Genomic DNA, 22,733 nt, shown 5'->3' with positions numbered 1-22,733 from the left:
CTGGAAAGTGAACTTGTAAATGCGCCTTGGATATGAAATGCCCGTGTGGTCAGGTATCTTCACTACCTTCTGCTGGTCTTTGCTCCACCGGAGACAATCAACTTTTTAATCTGGTTTCCCTATTTCGTTGACAATGAATTTTATGTACCGTTGGTATCCAGAAAATACTGCTGTGAAAGAAATCTATTCTAGAGTCACCAACATTCTCATGCAGGGTATGTGTAAGCGTAGGCACGGTGCCACCAGGCTACGCGAAAAAAATCGTGTTTGTTTCTTGTGTTGTCTTATGTGCAAGCTGACCCAGTGGCACTGGAGGCGTGTGTAAGCTGTCCGTCACATCTGGGTGGGAACTTTGGACTTTGTGCACGTGAAGTTCTGATTTCTCTGGCCTTTGGTTGTCGCATCTCCGAGGGTTGACAGGTTAGCTCTTGGGCAGTCTCTTTGATTAATAACCGAACGGTTGTACAGCAACTGTCTCCTAAATCTGTACACTTCCAGATGTGGCACATTGTCTCTTTGGTAGGACTAAGAACCGCAGGCCAGAAAGTAAGTCTTCCAGTAGGCTCCATCGACTTGGGCCTTTATATGTGGGTGTCAAAGTATGCTGCCCTTAAGAAGCAATGGCACCTCACAATTTGTCTTATTAAGTAGGCAAAACAGTTGTATCTTCAATACAGGGCAAAGAGCGACCAAGGTTCAGTGGCTTGACCAAGGTCACGTAGCAAGTCAGGGAGAGAGGAAGGGTTAGGACTCTATCAGCTGATTCTCGGGGTCCACCCTCACCAAGACATCACTTTAAACATGGCACCCATCGGTTTTAGCCCAAGTCAGCTAGACATGCTGTTTGTTTCTCCTCTGTTTCAGGATCAGTTGGTTCTACTGCCCCTAGTAATTTAGGACCTATTTTGGCTGGCTAACTGGAATTCAATTTAATAACTGCTGCCTCTCTTTTTGAAACCTGCTTGATGGGATGATGAAAAGGAAACAATATCAAGAGGTTTAAACCAGGTGCTTATTGTTTGGAGGCACCAAGGGGCCATTAAAATGTTGGCACCACACAAGTGGGAGGATTGAAAAGAACAGATCTCGTTATAGAAGGAAATAAAAGTTTCTTCTGGACAAACACTAACACCACATTTTCATATCCGGTAGCTACTTTGTCCGTAGGTGCTTCCTATGGTTTGTCTTGGTGCCCAGCTTTCTGCTGGCATCTGGGGGCTGCTCCACAGACCTTCAGCAATAACCTAAGATCTCCTCTTTGGCTCATGCAAATTCTTTTTCCTGTGCCTCTGAATCCCCACTCCTGTTAGTAAAGGACGCTTGTGTAGCAAACGCAGGGCAATGGGAAATTGTCCAACAAAGGCACTCCAAACCCTTGTTTCTAGCTTCTTAATAAAAACTTCCACAGAACAAGTCTTCCTCTCTCTCTCTCTCTCTTTTAAGCAGTTGGTTGAAAGTTACAAGGGGAAACATAGCCTTCTGGATTAAGAAGTTTCAGAGAAGAACTTGACAATATAAATTCTCACCTCCTGAGCTAGCTTCCTTGGGGTCTAGGGAATACATTATTTTGAGAGCTGAGAATGGCACCGATCTTGCTTTCAAAGTCCTGCTCCTACCTTCTCAAAACACAGATGCTTGCTTTATACACAGAGGATGTTCCCTGCACAAATCACCCTCATCAGCCATCCGCTTCTCCTGAAACTTCACAGCAGCCTCCTGTTTCTAAAAATTTTTCTTTTTTGGTTTGTGTTTAGTCTGCTCTTATTATATAAAGAGGCTACCACCAGCCTCTTTGGACTTGGTTGATCATGTCCTAGGATAGAAGAGGTCAAGACCGTGCGGGATATGAGTGACAAAGCAAGATTAGGCACTGAGCCTGGGTCACAATGCCATGGCTGTCCAGGCTGCACTGTGAGGAGCTTTCAAGGGAGGGAGCTGGAAAAGAGAGATGCTTCCCTATCTTCACATAAATTATTTACCATTTAGAATGTACTGGATATGGCCTTCACAGAGACACTTAGGACTTTTGGTGAAGACCACAATTCCAAAGAGAAGTCGAGGATTTCCAGCACTCACTTGGCACTTAAGTTAGTTTCTTAATACCTTATCCACCTTTCGGTGTCTTGTCTGCTGGCCGGACTGTTATCCCCCTAAAGGGAAAGACCGTGTCATCCGTATGTCTTAAAGGTGGTGACATGGGAGACCCACCAATCCCTCTAGTCATTCCCAGTGCCCTGGGTTTGCAAAATTGGTGAGAGAAGTGTTGGTTTCTATTTTTCACTTCTTGTGGCAGGAAAATGGGAAGAAGAGAGTGAAGAGAAAGGGTGAGAACATTTTAGTGTCAGGGGTTGTTTTTGATTGTTTTGACCCCTTAATCACTCTGGGAAGAAAGGGAAAGTGCAGAGACAATGCCATAAAGATCAAAGCTATCATGGGAAATGCACGAAGTACTCAACTGCCATCTGGCATTATTGGTTAAGTGTAAAAGTAATAACCTGTAAAATAGGTTTGAAATATCAGAAACATTCCTACTAAACATAGTGTTTAAAATTTGCTTCTGTAATTTGACAATACGTGAAAGAACCCTTCTTGGTAGTCATCTTGGTTAAATAAATAGCCTTGGTTTTGAATATGTCATTTGTAAAAGTTATATTGTTCAGCTGTTTAGTCATACCACATACTTTTCATTTAACAATGTGTATTATGGAATGATGATCAAGACCTCTTTCAGTTAAGGGTGTTCATAATTGTGGCTGAGATCAGCAACTATAAAAGGGAATTCCCTTTGGTTCTATTACCTTGACTCTAATGGGAATTAACTGGTTCAGTGTCTCCTCTGGAATGTGTACAACATGCCATTGGCAACTCTAGATAACAGTTTTCATCACCCAAGAAGCTGAGATCCTCCAATAAGTTAGGCATACCGAGAATTTTGAAAAATATGTTTATATAACCCTAACAAACTAGAATTTCCATTTCATTGAGGCACACTGTCAGAAAAATAGCAATAATACCTTCTTAACCTCATCTTACTCCCCTTCCAGGAGGAGAAGGAAAAAAGGGATCCTTTTTAATTCCTCAAAATGTTGGAGTCTAAAAATTTTTTTGAAAGTACTTACTAAGAGCCTGAATATAATGATCATAAATGGTAGTCATTTTAGAAATAACTTTTGTGTAATTTTTACAAATAAATAATTTTTGGATGCTCCCAAAGGAGCTTTGTCTCATTTGTTTACATACAAAGTCTATCATTTTTAAAATAAAATCAAGGAGTTATTTGTTAGAATAAGTTGGTCAAGATTCCTGATTAGACTGAGGTGTGGCTATCTATGTGTGTCCAGTCTCTGAGAAGCAACAATCAGTTATCAGGTTTGTGATAAACCTGAGGTTCAAATGTATCTGCCAAAGAAGTCCCTGAATCATGGCAGTGTGTCTATTTAGGATGGAACAGTAGTATATGGAGTAGATGATGTAAAATATGGCAGTGTTTTCCATATGATTCAGAGTAAAGCAACAATGATAGCAAGCATTGGCTTTATTGTGGTATGTCCATTCAGAGGACCTGGTCTGCTAGGATTTTGTTACAGGGGCTTCAAAACTAGAGATTTAAAGCAAACTAAGAAGAGCAACCTAATTTATGCATTCACTAGAAAGTGTCCATACTCTTGCTGCAACTATAAAAGAAACAGAGCAAACAAATCGTAACATCTGGCTCTAATTCCCCGCTGAGGTTCCCACCCCTCCCCCCCCACACATACAATGTAACCTAACATGTTGCAGGTAAAGCAGAGCAGAAATCTTTTGTAACAGCTGATCACCACTGGATTATAGCTGACAGTCACAGTTAGTGAATAGGTCTAGGACTACACACAAGGAACAGTATTAGCTTGTAGAATTTGATGAAAGATAAAACCAACAATCCCAATATGAAACTACTTCCCCTGGTTCTTAATGCTTCTCTCTGTTGTGTTGGTTCTGTTGTTAAACAGCAGGGGCCCATATGCTCTCTTCCTTCAACTGTTTCAGGTGGGAACTCTCAGAGAATTGGCATAGATTGAGGGCTCTTCGAAAACTGGCAAATAATAGGTTCTCTTTGCCCCTTCCTTTCCTTTTCCAATTTACAGGACACCAAAAGAAATACTGTATGAATACGAACTAGTTACTATGATAGCCCATTAAAAACTGACTATATGCAAAATGAAGAGAATGCTGGAGGCCATGTGCATCAGCTTTTCTCAAGAAAAAATATCCACATTCTAAGGGCTCCTAAAAATGTAGAAAACTTGCCCTGTTACCATGGGTTTTCAGAACACCTCTAAACACGCACAAAATAAGACAGTATCACCTACAAATTTCAACCATTTCTTAAACTCTAAAAGCATTTTTTGTATTATTTTGAGTTGATATAGAAGAGGAAACTCAGCTATAAAGAAATATTAAAAAGTATTTTTTTTTTTGTGGCGATCCATCTCCAGAATTTTCTGTTGCTTGCCTCCCCCAACTTGTGCTGATATTTTCAGGATGTGCTCAAGAGGATGAAGTAGGGTGCTTTTGTCCCTTTCCCTCCTCCCTAATAACTCGCCCCTCCCTCTCCCATAGCCAAATAGCCACCCCTCAGATGAGCCATTCCTTTTTGCTCTCATCAATGGTCTCTGTGAAGTTGGGGTCGTTGTTCATGATGGCTGCATCGGCGCTCTCTGCTGACTCCGCTCCCTTTGCTTCGTTGGTGTGGTAGGTGCCCTTGTGGCGGAACATGTAGCGGATGAGGAAGACCAAGGTGCAGAGAATGGTGAAAATCACCACAGCGATGACGCCTGGTGGAGACAGGAGAAGCCCCGGCGATTAAACAGACCATGAATTCATCCCTCCCACACTCCCTTCCCCAGGCACCCGGGTTCCCCCAAACACCACCCTCCCCCTTACAGAACACAAAACTCCAAGACAACAGCAACCGAAATGGACAGGACCGAAAGGAAACTAGACCAATACACAGTTACATTTGGAGATTTCAATGCTCTTCTCTCAGTAATTGTCGGACAATTAAACAGATGAGGAGGAAATACCACTCAACCCATTTTAGACGCCCAGCATTATCCTGATACTAAGACCAGACAAACACATCACAAGAAGACAAAACTACAGAGCCATAGTCCTCTTCGATAGAATTTTAGCAAATCAAATCCAGCAATGTGTGGGAAAGAATGTATTGTGCTGAAGTGGTGTTAATTCTAGGAATGCAAGATCAGTTTAACACTAAAGAAATAAAGTGATGTAATTTACCACCTTGAAGAAATACAGGAGAAAAAGCACAGGGCAAGCCTTCACCTCCATTCGTTCTAAAGCTTTGCAGAAACCATTAGTAGAAGGAAACCTTCTCAGCCAGATAAAGGGCACCTGTGAGAAACCTACAGCTGCTATCTTACTCAGTCCTAAAAGAATAAACAGATTTTCTCTAAAATATGGAACAATGGAAGAATGTCAGCTCTCTCAATGTACTGAAAGCCCCGAGCCAGTGCAATAAAGAAATAAAAAAGAAATAAAAAGTGCAGATTGAGAAGAAGTAAAATTTTCTTTATTCTCAGGTGACATGGTTATCTATGGAGACAATCCTAAGGAATATGTAAAAAAAAAAAAAAGTCTTCTAGAACTAACAGTAAATTTAGCAAGGACACAGGATACTAAGTCAATATACAAAAATCAATTATGTCTTTATATACTAGCAAGAAATACTTGGAAAAATATTAAAAGTAATAAAGTAATAAAAAATTTTATTTTATTTTATTTTTTTTTAAAGATTTTATTTATTTATTTGAGTGAGAGAGAATGAGAGATAGAGAGCACGAGAGGGAAGAGGGTCAGAGGGAGAAGCAGACTCCCCGCCGAGCAGGGAGCCCGATGTGGGACTCGATCCCGGGACTCCAGGATCATGACCTGAGCCGAAGGCAGTCGCTTAACCAACTGAGCCACCCAGGCACCCAGTAATAAAAAATTTTAAAATAAAATAATACCATTTATAATAAAACAAACCGAACACAGTTGTTCAAGGCTGTGTACTCAAGACCATAAAACCCTACTGAGAGAAATTAAAGATGTCAATAAATGGATGGATAGACCATGTTTAAGAACTGAAGTACCCAATATTGTTTAGATGTCCATTCATAGATCTTATGTAATCCCAATGAAAATCACAGCAAACTTTTTTTTTTTGGTGGAAATTTATAAGTTGATTCTAAATTTTATATGGCAATGCAAAGGATCCAGAATAGCCAACATAATTTTGAAAAACAAAAAAGAAATAACTGGAGAATGTATGCCTTGCCATCTCAAGGCTTAATATAAATATAAGGTAAAACAATAAAGCAAGCATAGTATTGGGTAAAGAAAGATACACATCTCAACAAAATAGGATAGAACCCAGAAGGCAGACATACACATATATGGTCTATTGATTTTTGGCAAAAGCTCCAAGGAAATTAAATTTTCAACAAATGGTCTTGGAATAACTAGTATTAATTTGGAAAATAATGGCTTTGACCTTTATACCACACTATGTACCATCAAAGTGATGATAGATTTGGTAACCGAAACCAAAGCTATGAAAGTTCTAGAAGAAAACACAGAAGAAAATCTTCACAGCCTTGAATAGGCAGGTTTTAAAGAGAGAATTAAAAAAAATCACAAATTGAAAAGATTTGAAAAATGGCACTATTTCAAAATTTAAATCTCTTGCTTTTCAAAAAATGCCACTAAGAAAATGAAAAGGCATGTCAGAGACTGGGAGAAAATATTCACAATACAGATGCCTGACAAAGGACTTAAACTATCTAGAATATGAAAAGAAACTGTTATAACTCAAAAGAAGAAGTCAAACAGTTCAGTTAAAAGATGGAGAAAAGAGTTTTAAACAGACACTTCACAAAAGATTTACAAACGGCAAGAAGCATCTGAAAAGATGCTCAAAATGATTAGTCATCAGATAATTGCCACTAAAACCTCAATGAGGTACCACTACTCATCCACTAGAGTGGCTAAAATTGAGAAGACTGAAAATATACCAAGTGTTGATAAGATTGTGGAGCAAACCTGACCTCCCAGATATTAATTATGGGAACGTAAGGTGGTTCAACCATTTTTAGAAAACTGGATAGCAATTTCTTAGACAGTTTAACATCCACTTTCGATAACACCCAGCAGTCGCACTCCTAGGAATTACCAAAGAGAAATGAAAACTTATGTTCATATAAGGCTTCAAGAAGAATATTCATAGCAGCTTTATTCAAAATAGCTCCAATCTGGAAACAAACCAAATAGCACAGGGGAGTAGATACAACAAACGATAGTTCATTCATACAGGAGGAATACAACTTGACAATTAAAACAGACTATCGATACATGCAACAATGGATAGTTCTCAAAAAACACTATGATGAGCAAAAGAAGGCACCACAGATGACCTACTATATGATCCCATTTATATGAAATTCAAAAGGAGGTAAAAGTAATCTACATTTCAAAAAAGCAAATCAGAGGTTGCCTTGGTTGGGAGTGGGGTGGGGGAAAGGGACTCTCCAGGGGCACAAAGGGCTTTCGGTGGATGGAAATGTTCAATATCTTGATTGTGGTGGTGGTTATGGGTGTGCGTGTTTGTCACGAGTCATTGACCTGTTCTATTTGAGTACGTGCATGTTATACTTTAATAAAGTTGATCTTAAAAAAGCAAAAATCAATGAGGATAGGGACCTTGATAAGATTGTACCAGAACTTTGGACGTGATTGAAGCAGCATTCTGAAAGTATTCTAGTTTTACAGGCATCTACCATCTCCATGTAGAAAAGAAACCTACTGGCTAAGCCAAGGCGACTGGTTGGGCTTAAAATCCTGGATATCTTTACAATATTAGCTATATTCAAACATGTAGGAAACATCCTTATAACTAAGATAGAAGGCACAGGCAGAGGAGTAGGCTGTGGGCAAGAGGGCTGTCGGTGCTGACCCAGAAAGGAGGGACTGTGTTAGGAGAGTTCAATCATTCTGCAGCTGTCCATGGTGAGAAGGAAAGCTAGAAAGTTTTAGATACTCTGGCTTATTAATTTTCTGATAAGTTTTATTAAGACAACTCAAACCAGATCAGCATAGTCCTTCCCACTTTTGTAGTAAGCTATCCTGGGCCATCTGGGAGGGGAGAGAATCGGAATGGAAAAGAGAGGTAGGATGAGAATGTCCCGGCTACTGCACGATGTCCCATCTGCCTGGTCAGGTGCTGGCTAGCGCCACACCCCCTCCTTTATTGACAGGTCAGCATTGAAAGGTAGCCAGGTGTCTCTCCATCCATATGCTACAATCTTAAGTCATATTTAAATAGCAAAATGAATCAAGTAAAATCTAAAAAAAAATCTTTTTTTTAACAACTATGATTTTATTGAAAATTATTACTTTCCACAGGTGAGTAGCCACATGAAAGCCTGTTCTGTACATCACCCACCTCCAATGATAGCCGAGTTTCTGTTGACTCCATTTCTTATAGCTTGGCCTTGTCCTGGATTATATGGAAAATCAGCACTGGCTGCAGAGGAAGACATGAAAAAGTCAAGTGTAAGAGTCAAGGATACAATCAATCCCCCCAAATTTGATGCATATTTCTTTTTTTCTTTTTCTTTTAAAGTAGGCTCCATGCCCACCCTGGGGCTCGAACTCACAACTCTTGGACCAAGAGTCGGATGCTGAGCCAGCCAGGTGCCCCGGTGCATATTTCTTCATACAACTCTTCAACACTTCCTGTTTTCCCAGACGAGATGTTGGTTTCAGACAGACCCACCTTGTTATTGTTTCCGCAAGATCACAGCACCTCCACCCTGGGTTTGGCTGTTCTCCCTGACACGAGGCCCAGAGAAGCACTAGGAATCCTTTGGAGGAATTTTAGAGAATCTCAGAACTATCAGCTGGCCTGCTCCAGCTCCACTGATAGGCAGACTTATGTATTAGAATTCTTTTTCTTATGTTTGGCTGAAATCTGCCTCCTATTCACTTTTATCCCATTCACAACGGGTGACCTTGACTATTTTTGTAGAGCTTTTTGTAGCTGATAGCATTAGCTTAAAAAGTAATCATTTCTTTAGATTAATATTTTACATGGCTCTAATAAAACATAGGACGTGTCAGGAATTTGTACAGGGATAAAATTTCCTAAGAGTTGAGAATAATATAAACTGCCTAATGAAATTTGTTTCTTTCTCTATTAAAAAAAAAAAAAGAACCAGTGCTATTAAATTTCAGTCTTCTCTAAGATACATTTCAAGCACCCACAAGGCAAATAGATCCTGAAGTCTTTCCATAGGTCAGGAGAGTATCTATCATCATCCATACAAGCCAAGTCAGCTTCAAAGATGATTTCACATTCACTGGACTTCTGATTGAGAAGTTAAGGTTTAAGGCAAATACTCCAACAGAAGCAGCTTCTCCTTCAGCAGATTACCTTAGTCTAGTCAGAGCCACGGCTACCGGATGGCATCAATTAGATATTGAAAAAAAAATTAAAGTAGTTGTTTGGCATAATTCAATGTGTACACACTGAGGAAATAGGCTTATGTTCTGATTCAAGGAGAATCTCACTGAGGACTCAGGATTTCAAGCTCTACTTCTAAGGATTCTCAGGATAATGGTGAGAAGTAGGTAGAGGGGCGCCTGGGTGGCTCAGGTCATGATCCCAGGATCCTGGGGTTGAATCCTACATCAGACTCCCCGCTCAGCAGGAAGTCTGCTTCTCCCTCTCCCGCTCATCCTGCTTGAGCTCTCTCTCTCGCTGTCAAATAAAAAAATAAAATCTTAAAGAAAAGTAGGTAGAGCCTTTCTTCTCCTTTTCCCTAGCAAATAGGGCAACCAAAAAGAGAGATTTCAGATTCTACCAGTAAATGCTATTTAACCCTTTCTCTCTTCGACTTGATATTCTTACTTAAGACCAGGAAAATTATTCTTTCCGGATGCATCATATTCCAAATCAGCTTGGCCATCAGTGCCACCCAGACCTGTCGATTTGATTAAAATACAGACACTAAGAAAGATACAAATGAAAGAGAACTTAACTCTGAGTCCTCGGGACTTTTCATATCCCCCTCACTCCTTAGCTGGTGGATGTGGGAGAGACCTTTCAGTATTATGTGCTTATTTTAACTGGTCCGATCCTAAATCCAGGGAGACAGGGAAAGGGGCAGAGCCAATGTGGAGTGCAGAGGCGTCAGCAACCCTCCCTGCCCTTCAGGAATATCTGGGGTAGACGGCATGGACTGACCTTCAAAATTCCAAGTGTCAGCCCAACCGTGCAATGATCTTGCATTTACAGGCTCATCACCTGATGTTAAGGGTGGTCATAAAATTATCCTGTGTGAGTAAAAATGGCTTACATAAAACAAATAATGTTTTTAGAAACCTCAGTTTCTTCTTTAAACCTGAGTTTTCTCTTGAGAGAAGTATTGTTAGTAGATGGTGACAAATAAATTTAATTCAGTCATTCAACACACTTTCCAGAACACCTACTGTATGTCAGGCACCATTCTGAGTGCTGGGGATACACAGTGAACAATAAAAAAGATGAAAATTGTTATTAACGAGAACTTTCCGTGCCCCGTTGAAGGGTTTGGTTTACGTAGTCAAAACATTCATCTGAAGCATGGATGTGGTTATAGTTATGACCCTATATATTTTCAGTAAATTGCCTGAAATTGCTTTGTAGTTGCTGTGTTGTAACTCATATACTCATAGGGCACAGTAAGATCTGGTTATTAATGCACATAATTCCCTGACATAAACCATCCTTCCAAGACTGAGAGACTGAGAGTTTCTTTCCAAGGATGAAAGCTTACACTTTCGGTGCCCATCCTTGACGTAGTTTCCAGGCTTTCTGCCAATGTAATCACCTAAATCTGGACATGATTTAGTCCACGTCCTTCTAGAAAGTCATCAAGCTTGTAAGGGACTGGAAATCAGGCAGGATTGATTCCAAAGTCAACCCTCTTCCCACCCTGTCTTTTGAGGGCTGGGAAGAGACGGCCAGGTGAGGAAGTCCCAGCCTTCAGACAGTTTAGCTTGGGCAGGTCCTATGGGAGGAGGAGCCTTTTTAGGGGATGAGGGAGATAAATCTGGTTTGTCTTGGACATACTGAGTTTGAGGTGCCTACAGGACACCCAGATGGAGAGATCTCCTGGATATTTGGTATTTTTTTAAAAAAGATTTTATTTATTTATTTGAAGAGAGAGAATGAGAGAGAGAGAGCACGAGAGAGAGGGAAGAGAGTCAGAGGGAGAAGCAGACTCCCTGCTGAGCAGGGAGCCCGATGTGGGACTCGATCCCGGGACTCCAGGATCATGACCTGAGCCGAAGGCAGTCGCTTAACCAACTGAGCCACCCAGGCGCCCCTGGATATTTGGTATTCTATGAGTGGCTCCTATTTCTCATCTCCTTTTGATAAACACAGAAATCTCACCACTTTTAAATAATGTGACCCTTCAAAAGACATGAAGCGTGGAGACAAAAAAATTACAGGGGCAATTCTGTTATTATTCTATTGCGTGATATTCATGATACTATGAAACCGTTTGCCTTTCTGCTTCAGGTCATGCGGATGGTAGAACGTAGCACAGTTTCTCTCTGCTTCTTAACCCATTTTATGGCTTTGCATCCTTGGCCACAAAACTGCAGAGAAACACAGATGTTTAGCGATATGGATATGCCTGTCTCTGGGTCCCTTGAAGTTATGGACACAAACAGTCGTGGAAGGTGTGAGGATGACTTGAGATGATCCGAGAACAACAACAAGAGTTAGAAGAGAACATTTAAAATATCCCAGGATTGCCTTTGGTTTCAAATCCGAACTCCTTGGCAGGGGGAGAGAGGCCTCCTTTGAGCTGAATTTCTCTCCTGCTTCTTCCCTGCCAGGACCACTGTTCCAACTTGACATTGCTGACGCTTAGGTGGAGGTGTCCTTGCTCATCGATGGGGTCCTCTCACATCTGCCTTGCCTTTCTTCTCTGGGTCCACCAAATCTTACCTCTTTCCTAAAAACATCCTCAGCCACGTGTCTGGCACTGTCGTCATGGGCGATCAGTCTTAATTCTCATCCCTCCTTACGTGGTAGCCACCCTCTTATAGGCAGGGGCCAATCTTAGTTACGTTGCGGTCCCGATGACAAATAGTGCAGACAAGTAGCAGGAGCTAAGGAGATGTTTGTTAAGATCAGTCCATTAAGAGGTATGTATGCAAATGTTTCCGTAGCCTCTTCTAATAATCAAGTCTGCAGTGCAGGTCTAATTTTGGAGGTCAGCTACCTAAACTCGACATAACCCTGAAAGCAAGGCAGCGTGCTTATTCTTCCCAATAAAGGAAATGAGCACATTGAGTATAGAAAGGCCCTAGTGGTTCCTGTGTCCACTAGCCTTTGGTGATTATCAGAAAATGACCAGTGGGAAACCCTCAGGTACAACGGGAGTCCTTATGAAATTCAAGGGCAGGGTTCTGATTCTCGCGTGAGCATCCCTATTTTCATGGCTTTATTTATTACTTAAAGCCTGGTTGTCCTAGTGTGTGCAAGTCCTTACCCTCTTGAGGCAAATCTGTTTTATTCTGGCAAGCACAGCAATTGCTATTTTGATAGATATATCTGAAATGATTTCATTGTAACCGTCCATTCCCCCAGGGTCCAGACATCCTCTGGGAAATGCACATCGGGAAACATGGAAACCAAGAGACATGAGTGAGACTAAAGCACAAGGCTCATCCATGATACATGCTCCATTCTGCTCCATCCCACCCGCAGTTTGCTGGGAGAGCTGAGCAATTTTAGGGGTGCAGCAGTATCAAGGAACCTATATTTTGGGAAATGTCATGAGTAGGTCAAAACAGACTGGCTGGTTCAGTTGGTAGAGCATGTGACCCTTGATCTCGGGGTCACGAGTTTGAGTCCCATGTTGGGCATGGAGCCTACTTAAAAAAACAAAAAACAAACAAAAAAATCAGACTGCAGATCTTAACAGTCTCAAGACCAGACTTGCATCAAATAGGCAAAGACTATGTTCAAAACACTTTTCTCCTGAATCTCCAAATAATAGAACGTGATGATAACCTCCAAAGTATGGCGCTACATCAGCTCCAATTTAGTGTCTCATAGAGGCGTGTGTATTTCTGCTTATTTCCCTTGCTCATATCCTCTTGTCTGTCTGGCCACCTCCATTATACTGACGATGCACAGGCCATGTTTCCTTTGCACACCTAGAGATTAGCTCTCCTCCCCTTCTCTGCCCAGTGTAGGACGAGGAGAACATGTTGCCGGAGGAATCGACGGGGAGAGATTCTTCACCCACACACTGCTTGTTAAACAGCCCGGCTGAGGCTTCAGAGCCCTATGTGCACTCCTACTGCCCCTCTCACCCAGAGAAGGAAAACAGATCATAGGCCCCAAACATATTCAGACACGGGTCAGATTCACACTCGACACACGGACATTGTCTTTGCCACATGCAAAGCGATCTGAGCGCTCAGTACTGGTGCACTTTTCTTTTTCCTCTATCTTTAGGTTGAAAACAAGGAAGGAACAGCAAACTTTTAAGAGCAGGACTAAGGGGAGTTGTTCCCCATAATTACACACATACAGTAAAGTGATCAGATCTTAGAACTGGGTGAGTAAACATATGCTTTCCTCCCCCTCAAAGAATAGAAAGAATGAAAGTTTTATTCTGGTTCCAAAGGCGTTTTGCCCTTCCCTTTGCTGCATTCTTGGCAGGATTTACTGGGAAAGCAAATGACAGTGTAATCAGCACCTCTTATTCTGAGGCTGCGCTGGGGTGAGGGGGGGTGCCCTTCCCTTGCAGCAGAGACAATCGGGGCTCTCGAGTGCTGGGGGAGAGTTCTGAACCCCGCCTGCCAGGAGGCGAGGGACATCACAGGTTACCAGGTAGACTGTTTATATGTGATGAGTAGAAAAGCTCTAAATTCTAGGATTATGGAATTAGTCATCATTTGGACGACTCCTTCTTCACATTCGGGCCCAGAAGAGCAAGTCCTGGGTAGAATCAACCCGGAAGCATTTTCCTTCCATTGTGGAGTACGACATGAAAATGTACATGAAATTCAAATTTCAGGAGCAAGCTATTTAGGGAATACAATAACGGCACTTCCTGCAAGCTGTGTAAGCCCTTTGCATGCATTAACTCATTTCATCCTCACGCTGGACCTTGAGAGGTTGGCATATTCAGCCCATCTGGGAAGGCTCCAAGCTTGTCTGAGCTCCAAGGACCAGTAAGTGGTAGAGTCAGGGTTTGAACCTGGGACACTGGTTCCAGAAACTGCTTGCAAAACACTAAGCTGAGCTATTTCTGACGCAAATAAACATGGTAAGAGCAGGACCAGGGGAAGTGGCTCCCCATCACCATACATGGTCTACACTGGCTCTGGCAAATCATCAACATGACTGCATGGTTTTAAGGCAATGAACTAATTTAGCCCAGTTGTTCTCACTGTGGTTGGCAGCCTGCCTGGGGAAGCCAAGGATATAGAAAGGCTTCTGACTGCACTTGTCAGGCTTCGAAAGCTGAGCATGAGAGACACTGTATCTGACAAAGGATAATTCCATATGGTGACGGGATCAGCCGAACAATGAGGTAACCTCCGAGTCAACACTGTAGGAGAACCGAAGACCAATATTCCCTTGGTTCCAGATCGGAGTCCCTCATGGGCCCAAACAGCACGGAGAGCATGGTTATTACCACCACGGAAACACTTGAGAAATCATGAAATCATGGATAGTGCGAATTGTACTTTAAAACATCACTGTCAGAATATAATTGTTGATGGCATTCATAGAACGTGAAAAATTAACAGAGGAAGTTTCCAGGCAGGTGCTGAAGTACAAATAAATGGTTTGAAAGACAGTTGTAAGAACAGAATATTGAAGAGAGATCCTAATTCTTTAGCCTTGAATTTCTTGCTTGTCTCGTTGAGGGGGCAGGGAGAGGATGAAGTAGTAAATGAAATACAGGGAAGAAGAAAAAGCTCAGAGAGCCCTCCGTGACACAGTGCATGGTTCCCCCCTCCCTGACCCCCCTATTTAAATAGAAGCGTCAGCCCCAGAAAGGGTAGAAGTAGTTTGTTTTTGTTTTTGTTTTTACTATAAAAGATAGTTGCGTTTCTTATTTACTAAGTTTCAAAGTATGTAAAATTGTAGACTTTGGGCTCAGAAACCAATTGCAAATAAAACACACATTTAAATGCATATGAAAATAAATCAAGATTATCTAACATAAAACCCCCCAAATGAAAGGCACTAAAAGCTTCAGGTTGTCATATATCAGGGACAAAAAAATTAGATAGTAGCTGACATCTCCTAGAGAAAACATCGCCATGGAAACCACTTGAGCTTTGGCATCTAAAGTGATAATTTGAGATACTTGGAAAAAACTGCTGCTATTAGTTATAATTTAATTTAGATTGCCACATGATTTTTGCAGCGGGGGCTGGGCTAGATGATGTATATGTGTCTTTGTTCTTCCCAGCGTCTTTGTTTCATTTTGCTTTATTCTCTCTTCCAATCTGAGCTCGATGGCAGAAAATTATTTTTTTCAAATAATTTGTTTTAGCCATTCACTATTGACGGATATTTTAGAAACACATGAACACAAATGGTGGCCAACTAAGATGGTGAAGCTGTAAGGGGATGTTGTTTTATTTTCAGAGACGCTATGGCTGATCACGTTTTCAGGAAGGAGGGGTTTCTCAAGCCCACCAGGTTTTTATGCAGGCAAACAGAGTATGGCACATATCCACACGAGTCTCAGTCTTGTATTTATACCTCTACACTCACTTCAGTTTTTACAGAAAGATAGCCAGCCAGAATTTCAATTCCAAATGGGGAAGAGATTATAGATTTTGGTTTCTGACTTGAGAAGTTAAACAAGCCTTCCATTTCCAGCTTCTTAAAGGATGGCAAGTCCTCAAGTGGCAGCTGCTTGCCCAGCCATCAGAGAGCCAGTGAGCAAAAGAGGTTCATCAGGTGACAATACACAGAATACAGGAACTGGTCATCATCTGGTGTATGTCTGATTGTTCAAATAATGCCAACTTCTATACAAAAGAACTGAATGGGCTATTGATTACATTAGATTCCCTCCTGCCCCCACCCCCTTTTTTTAAGCCAACTCTGATTTGTCTCAATTGCCTTTTAGGAAGAAAGATTTGCTGATATTCCCAGACTAGGCTGACATCGCATTCTTTTGTCTGATTAACTAGAAATAGGTATTTGAATTGGAAATAGCTTGTTACTGATAGAAGCTCAGACTTTGTATTCCATGAAATAAACACAGGTAAGACACACTTTCACGTTGGACAAAAAGTGTCTTGCTACTGCTCGGGGTTTGGGGGGGGCAAATTGTTTCTTCTTTCATGTTAGTTATAATTGTTTCTGAGTCGGCTGTCAAAGCTGTTGCTGGATGATGTCCTGGGCATTCTTGGATCAGAGGCTGTGATGGCTTTCACAGGTTGGATCCCTCAACGTCTCTCTATCATGGAAGAGGCTAAATCCCACGCCGTGTTCAGAGTCCTCCAGCGGGGAGGTGCCAGCCACCAAAGCGTGCGCCCTTTGGACTCATTGAAGCCGCTTCCCGTGCATCCTACTGTAGTTCTCAAGCCGAGCCTTCAAAGTCTAGATCAGGGAGGCCCAGAGCGAGGGCTGGGGAGCCTGGTGGTGTGGCACTCCCTTCACAATGAAGGCTGCCATGCTCCTGTCTGCCGAGGTGGGAAATCACTGCCTTCCTCTGTTATGGTGTGTAAATAAATCCATGCTGATATCAGGGATGCAGAAGCCCCAGATCTGGGGGAATATGATCAATTTAACCCCCTTTCTGAGGGAAAACAGGGTTTCCACCCTGCACTCAGTGGCAGCAGGATCCCCCACCCCCCTTCTGGGGCTGACGCTTCTATTTAAATATGGGGGTCAGGGAGGGAGGAACCATGCACTGTGTCACTGGGGGCTCTCTAAGCTTTTTCTTCTTCCCTGTATTTAAAATTTTTTTAAATTAATTTAATTAACATATTGTGTATTATTAGTTCCAGAGGTAGAATTCAGTGATTCATCAGTTGCATATAACACCCAGTGCTCATCACATCACGTGCCCTCCTTAATGCCCATCACCCCGTTACCCCATCCCCCCCCACCTCCCCTCCAGCAACGCTGTCTGTTCCCTAGAGTTAAGGGTCTCCTGCACTTCATTCAGATGTGCCTTTAGGGTCCCTACAAGCCGTCTGGGATCCTGTGAAAATGCAGCTTCTGACTGAGTTGGTCTGGGGTGGGGCTTGGGAGTCTGCATTTCTAACAGGCTGCTTGACTACAAACCTCACCTGGAGCGGCAGAGTTTGAACCGAGACCTTTGGTGGTTTGGACCCCTGGCTGTTCTTATGCCTTTACTTTAACGTGGTGTCTGAGAGGGAACTGAAAGAACTCCTTCCGAGAAACTTGGTTTTGCTTGTTTTTGGTATTTTGGCTGAATCATTTGTGTGTTTTCAATGAGTTGTGACAGACACCCCCTGTTCCATTTCCTTTAGTCCTGTTCTTCTCAGTGTTGTGAAAGCTACCGTAGGAACTCCGCTTTAATTTCTGAGTTCGATTCTTTGGTATTTTGAATGTGGAGGGGCAGAGTCTATCACTAGCTAATATTAAGAGCAGTGTCATAAAAAAACAGCCAAGGAGTTAAATAAATAGTTATCTAAGGCATGTCCTTGGAGACCTTTCTGGGTTAAAAAAATTATAATAACAGAAGTTGATTCTCTAAAGCAAGTGTATCGGGGGAAAATATTGTGATATTGGCACCTAGGTTCCTGATGTTACAGCCACATTTGAAGACACATAGGAGAGAAAATAGACATATTTTCCAAAATGCTGGGTTGTCAATTTTTCTGGAATTGATTTGGTTTTTGAAAGAATTCTGGTCTCCTCGCTGCTGGCTCTTGCATGGGTGGAGGCTGTGCCGGGACAGAAGGCAGCCAGCTCAGGGTGGAAGGCCTGTGGCCATAGAGGAACGTGGTGTGTCCAATATTCCAAAGCTCCAGGGCGACTGTCACTGGATGAAATGCTGGGTCACAGTTACAGACTCATTTTCCAAGCCTGGTGAACACAGGGGGTACACAGGGGTCTCAGTTAATACGATTTGTGGTTAATTATTGGCAAAGCATATTAGCAAGAATTGGTTGTCTGCTGAACAGTGCACAGTCTCAGTTTCCAAGGACAGGGTGGCTGCGAACATGAGGATGGGAAGAAACCAGTCATGGTGAACAAGCCAAAAACGTGTCTTTTACATCACCTGATGGATCGGACAGCGGTGGCAGTGGTACCCCTCAGAAGACCAACACCATCCGGAGACCCTGAAGCTCTTGCCTCCAGACTTCTGCTGAGAAACACATCCACGAGGCATCACGCAAATATCAGTGAAGGCTCTGGACTTCCAGAATTTATGGCGTGGAAGCTTAGTGAAAATAACTTTCTTATCACCCGAAATCTACCCGAGATGAGTTTCATCATTTGCGAGAATATTTAGGCACATTGAATCATTTGAGAAATCATGGAAGAGTGAATGTATCCTTTGACTCCCCCTTTATGGAAATTTCTAGTAAATTCAAAGGCCATAATTTGTGGAAAGCTTTTTGGAAACGAATATTACTGATCTGCTTTTGTCATCATCATATGTCTTTTGAGGTAGCACAGTGAATAATAAAATGCATTTTAAAAAACATTTAATCTGCTATAACATCTATATCTTGACTTGCAAAAAATGCAGTCTTCTGTTTCAGATGATGAATATGCTCCTGTTCTCTATGGACTGGCTCTGTCAAGATCCACATGGTTTGGGAAGACCTCCTTTGTAGGAGGTCTGCGTTGTAACAGCTATCTCATCAAAATGTAAAATGGACCCTTTTTATCCCTAAGAGTTCAGAAACCAGTATACAGAGGAGGAGGGTTTCTGAGAACCCAGTGGTGTACAGCCAGAGCACAGCCTGCTGACTGGGTGCTGGCTCCGCTGTGTGGTTTATTAGAAGGGGGGAGTGTGCAAACCTAAAGTGCTTTTAAAAATTAATTCTGCACATATTTTAAGTCTCATCAATGCCCAGTTGGGCTCTTGCTTTTGAAATACTCTTTTCAGCTGCATTAGCACAAGTGAAAATTAATAATTCCAATCCCAAGACAACGCCTTTTCTTTCAAGAAGGCTGACCTCATAAAACTGAATGTACAACTCTCATGCTAGATATGTCTGCTGTCTTTTGAACCGTTCTCTTCTCGAATTGACCTCGGATCTCAGAAGAAAACTGTCTTTGCTTGTTGGCAGGTGGAGTGACTAAGGGTCATCAAAGAGAACCTTGTACAACAAATTAAAGCTTCCCAGCGTTTCCCACAAATAGATTTCTCCTCAGTGCTGGCTCACATCATTATCGAGATGTGACAAACTTCCAGCACAAGCCACAGCTCTTCTCATTCATGTCAACAGAGTGTGAAAAAATATTTAATTGGCTCTAGTCGTCTTGGGGATGACTTATTCCACATCGAAAAAGAGAAACCGGGAAGAAAAAGGAAAGTGTATTTAGTAGCAGGGATTTCACCTCTAGAGATACAGATTATGATTTCGGACTTCTGCATTATGTTTAAGGGCTGACAGGAGGCAGGAACGAAATTCTGAATGGGAACTGGAATTCTTTGACATTTAAATTTAAAATTTCTTTTGAGAGGAAGGAAAAGTGGGAAAAGTACTGAATCTGGAGTGAGTATACCTGACCTTTAAGACCTGGTAACACTATTTCCTGTGTAGTTTTGAGCGAGGTGCTGTGAACACTGGGGCCACTGGCTCGGGCTTGACTGCACGTTAAGAATCTCTGGGGACAGGAGCAGGCATCGGGGAGTTTTAGAAAGGTCCCCCGCTGATGCTGATGTGCCACCAGGGCTAAGCTAGTCATGCTGCAGCCACTCAGGTGTTCACCGAGGGAATGAATGCATTTATTTTGTGAGTCGATTTTTCTTACCTCTAAAAGGTGGCTGATAACGTCCAAACATACCACACAGGCCCACCGCCAGGAGAAAACAAAACCAGGTGCCGAAAGCATTTTAGCCATTAAAGTGACTCACAAATCTAAGCTTTCATTTCTGTCTTTATCCTTCCCAGCTTTCTAAAAGTTAAAATTCCCAAGTAATTTCTTGAAAACCACTTTTAGCCTTTCCAAGGGGGACATTTCAGAGCAACCTGTCTCCATCTCCATGTTTAAAATAATTGCAACCACATCAATATCGATTTTTATGTACATTTACAGTTTAACATCAAGTTGATTTTACTTTTTTTTCCCCCCAAAGCCTTGTGGGGTTGCTCTCAGGTAGAAACTCAGCAGCAGAATCAAGAATCCCCCTGGGTCTTTAGACATTTCTGGGTAGTCTGTGCAGAGCCTGGGGAATCAACCAAAGATCTCTTCAAGCGAGAAAAACAACTTATCACCTATTTGTTACTGGGGTTTAGAGTGACTTTCTTCTGAAAAGTGGATGGCGTTGGGTCAAACACTTCATCTGGATAACGTTTCTGCAACTTCTGAAATCATAGGCAAGGACACAGGCCCTGAATTCTCAGCGAAGGCAGAACTAGCATTTCCCGGGGGGTTGGGGTGGGGGCGGGGGGATTCCCTTGGGAGAATTCACTGACAACAGTCTTTCCGAGTGACAAGTCCGTAAAGGAAGTAACGCCAGATTCATCTGGAAGATGCTGCACTCCCCTGAATGGCTCCCCGGGGGATGGACAGATGTTCCAAGACACACTGCTGTAGGAAGGGTCAGACAGGGGTCTGATGGAGCCTATGTCAGGCTCTGACCTCCCCGGACAACGCTGAGCTCAAATCTGCCTCACTTTTGTGGGCTTCTTGTAACGTTTCTACAGCACAGGAAGGAGGCAAAAATGAACAGTGGGACCCGCGGGCGTCAGTGGTTCTGCTGTCAACGGAGAAGTCACCATAGCATAGCGCCCAGTGTTCCCCGCCCTTCCCAGCCCCATGTGACCGCTGCTACGGAGCCGAGAGGCTGGCCAGGCACAGAACTACGAGAGCCGGGGCTCTACGGATGGGGCCAGGTGCAGTGGGGTCGGCCGGTGCAGAGAGCACAGAGACAAGACCAACAGAATCCTAACCTCCTTGGCTTTCAAATCTACCGTGAGGGACAAAGGAGAAGAGCGGTAGAGGAAAATCGGACTGAAAGAGAAGCCCACAGGAGGGAGGAAAGAAGGGCTGACACGTGGCCCCAAAGCTGGATGTTTGAGCCCCTTCTGATTTTTCCACAGTGGCGTTCTGGAGAGCTAGACAGTCTTAGTTAGGAAAGAATGGAATCCTTGGGCAGCAGCTCCCCGCCCCGCCGCCCCCAACCTAGTCAGGCACAGGATCCAGTAGGGAGCAGCATGGGTGCGGAGGGGCTGGTATGTAGGGGTGGGGCTGAAGGCGGGGGTGAGGAGGTGTCTCCCTGCTGCACCTCAGCCACTTGCATCCCTCATTTCTTCATCTTTGGCCCCCGCCACTGCTTTGCAAAATGCAAGCCTCCCAGATCTGTTCTTCCAGGGACGAGAGGCTGTAGCAAGTCAGCTGGTCTCCAGAGGCTTTTCAGGTGCCTTAGATAAAAATATTTATGCCAAGACATTGCCTCTGGGAGGTGAGGTCAGAAGTGAGTGTTGGGCTTGGAGCTTAGATTTGGTAACTTTGGTTCACATGCGTCTGTAAGAGGACGTCATACACCAACAATGAAAACGAGATCATTAAACATTCAAATTACAAAGTTGAAGAGCAGTGAATATACATTTAAAGAAGTCAAGATAAAAGCAAGTGGTAAGAGAAAACAGAAAAATGATAGAACTAATAAATAAATCCAGAGCTGGTTCTTTGAAAAAACAAAAACAAAACAAGTCAGATAATCTAATCAAGAAGAAAAGGGGGAAAACCTAAACCTGGTATAAAACATCTGAATGAGAAATTTTCTGGAGAATGGAAATTTATTATAAAAACTTATTTTGTTCAACTATGGAAATGAATTTGAAAACCTAGATTAAAAGCACAAATGTCTGGGAAAATATAATAGAAATTATTATAGATGACAATCTAATTAAACCGGTTATCATAAAAGAAATTGAGAATTGTCAAAGAGCTATGCCTGCCGAAAAACAAAACAAAACACAAAGTCTATATATATTTTTTAAGATTTACTTATTTGAGAGAGAGAGGGTGGGGGAAGGGGCAGAGGGTGAGGGAGACAGAGTCCCAAGCAGATACTACCCTGAGTGTGCAGCCCGACAGGGGGCCCGATCCCACAACCCTGGGATCACGACCTCCCCTGAAACCGAGATTCGGACACTCAACCTACTGCTCCACCTAGGAGCCCCATGGGGTAAGACTATTAAATTTGCAAGGTCCAGGTGATGCTCCAAGGCTACTTTTATCCTTGCCACTCACAGTGAGGTCCGTGGACCCACAGTGTCAGCATCACCTGGGGGCTTGTTAGAAATGCAGAATCTCAAATCCCATCTCTGACCTACTGAATCTCATTAATTTCCCCAGGTGATTCTAAGCTCATTAAAGTCTGGATAACACTTGTTTGTTATTCCACTAGTTGGAGGGCAATGGACAAATCCAGCATGGTGTGACTGGGGATCACGAGACTCGAGTCATAGTCTCGGCAGGGCTGAGTTGTCTG

At 42.6% G+C, this 22,733-nt stretch overlaps 1 protein-coding gene across 1 annotated transcript in view; it reads right to left on the bottom strand.

Annotated features, from left to right (window-relative positions):
* Window positions 1-4,614: 4,614 nt before the first annotated feature.
* CNTNAP2 (contactin associated protein 2) overlaps window positions 4,615-22,733 on the bottom strand; it is a 1,403,550-nt gene continuing 1,385,431 nt past the window's right edge. The window contains exons 23-24 of the mRNA XM_088018399.1: window positions 8,483-8,563; window positions 4,615-4,814 (exon numbers count right to left, since the gene is read on the bottom strand). Coding sequence (XP_087874525.1) covers window positions 4,615-4,814; window positions 8,483-8,563 — 281 coding nt within the window. The remainder of the gene's footprint in view (window positions 4,815-8,482; window positions 8,564-22,733) is intronic.

Source organism: Eumetopias jubatus, unplaced genomic scaffold, assembly GCF_037043125.1.
Source record: "Eumetopias jubatus isolate StellerSeaLion01/CBP00866 unplaced genomic scaffold, mEumJub1_p1.0 scaffold_14, whole genome shotgun sequence".
Taxonomy (NCBI): domain Eukaryota; kingdom Metazoa; phylum Chordata; class Mammalia; order Carnivora; family Otariidae; genus Eumetopias; species Eumetopias jubatus.
Note: the sequence above shows the minus strand (reverse complement) of the source record. Positions and strands in the feature narration are given on the sequence as shown.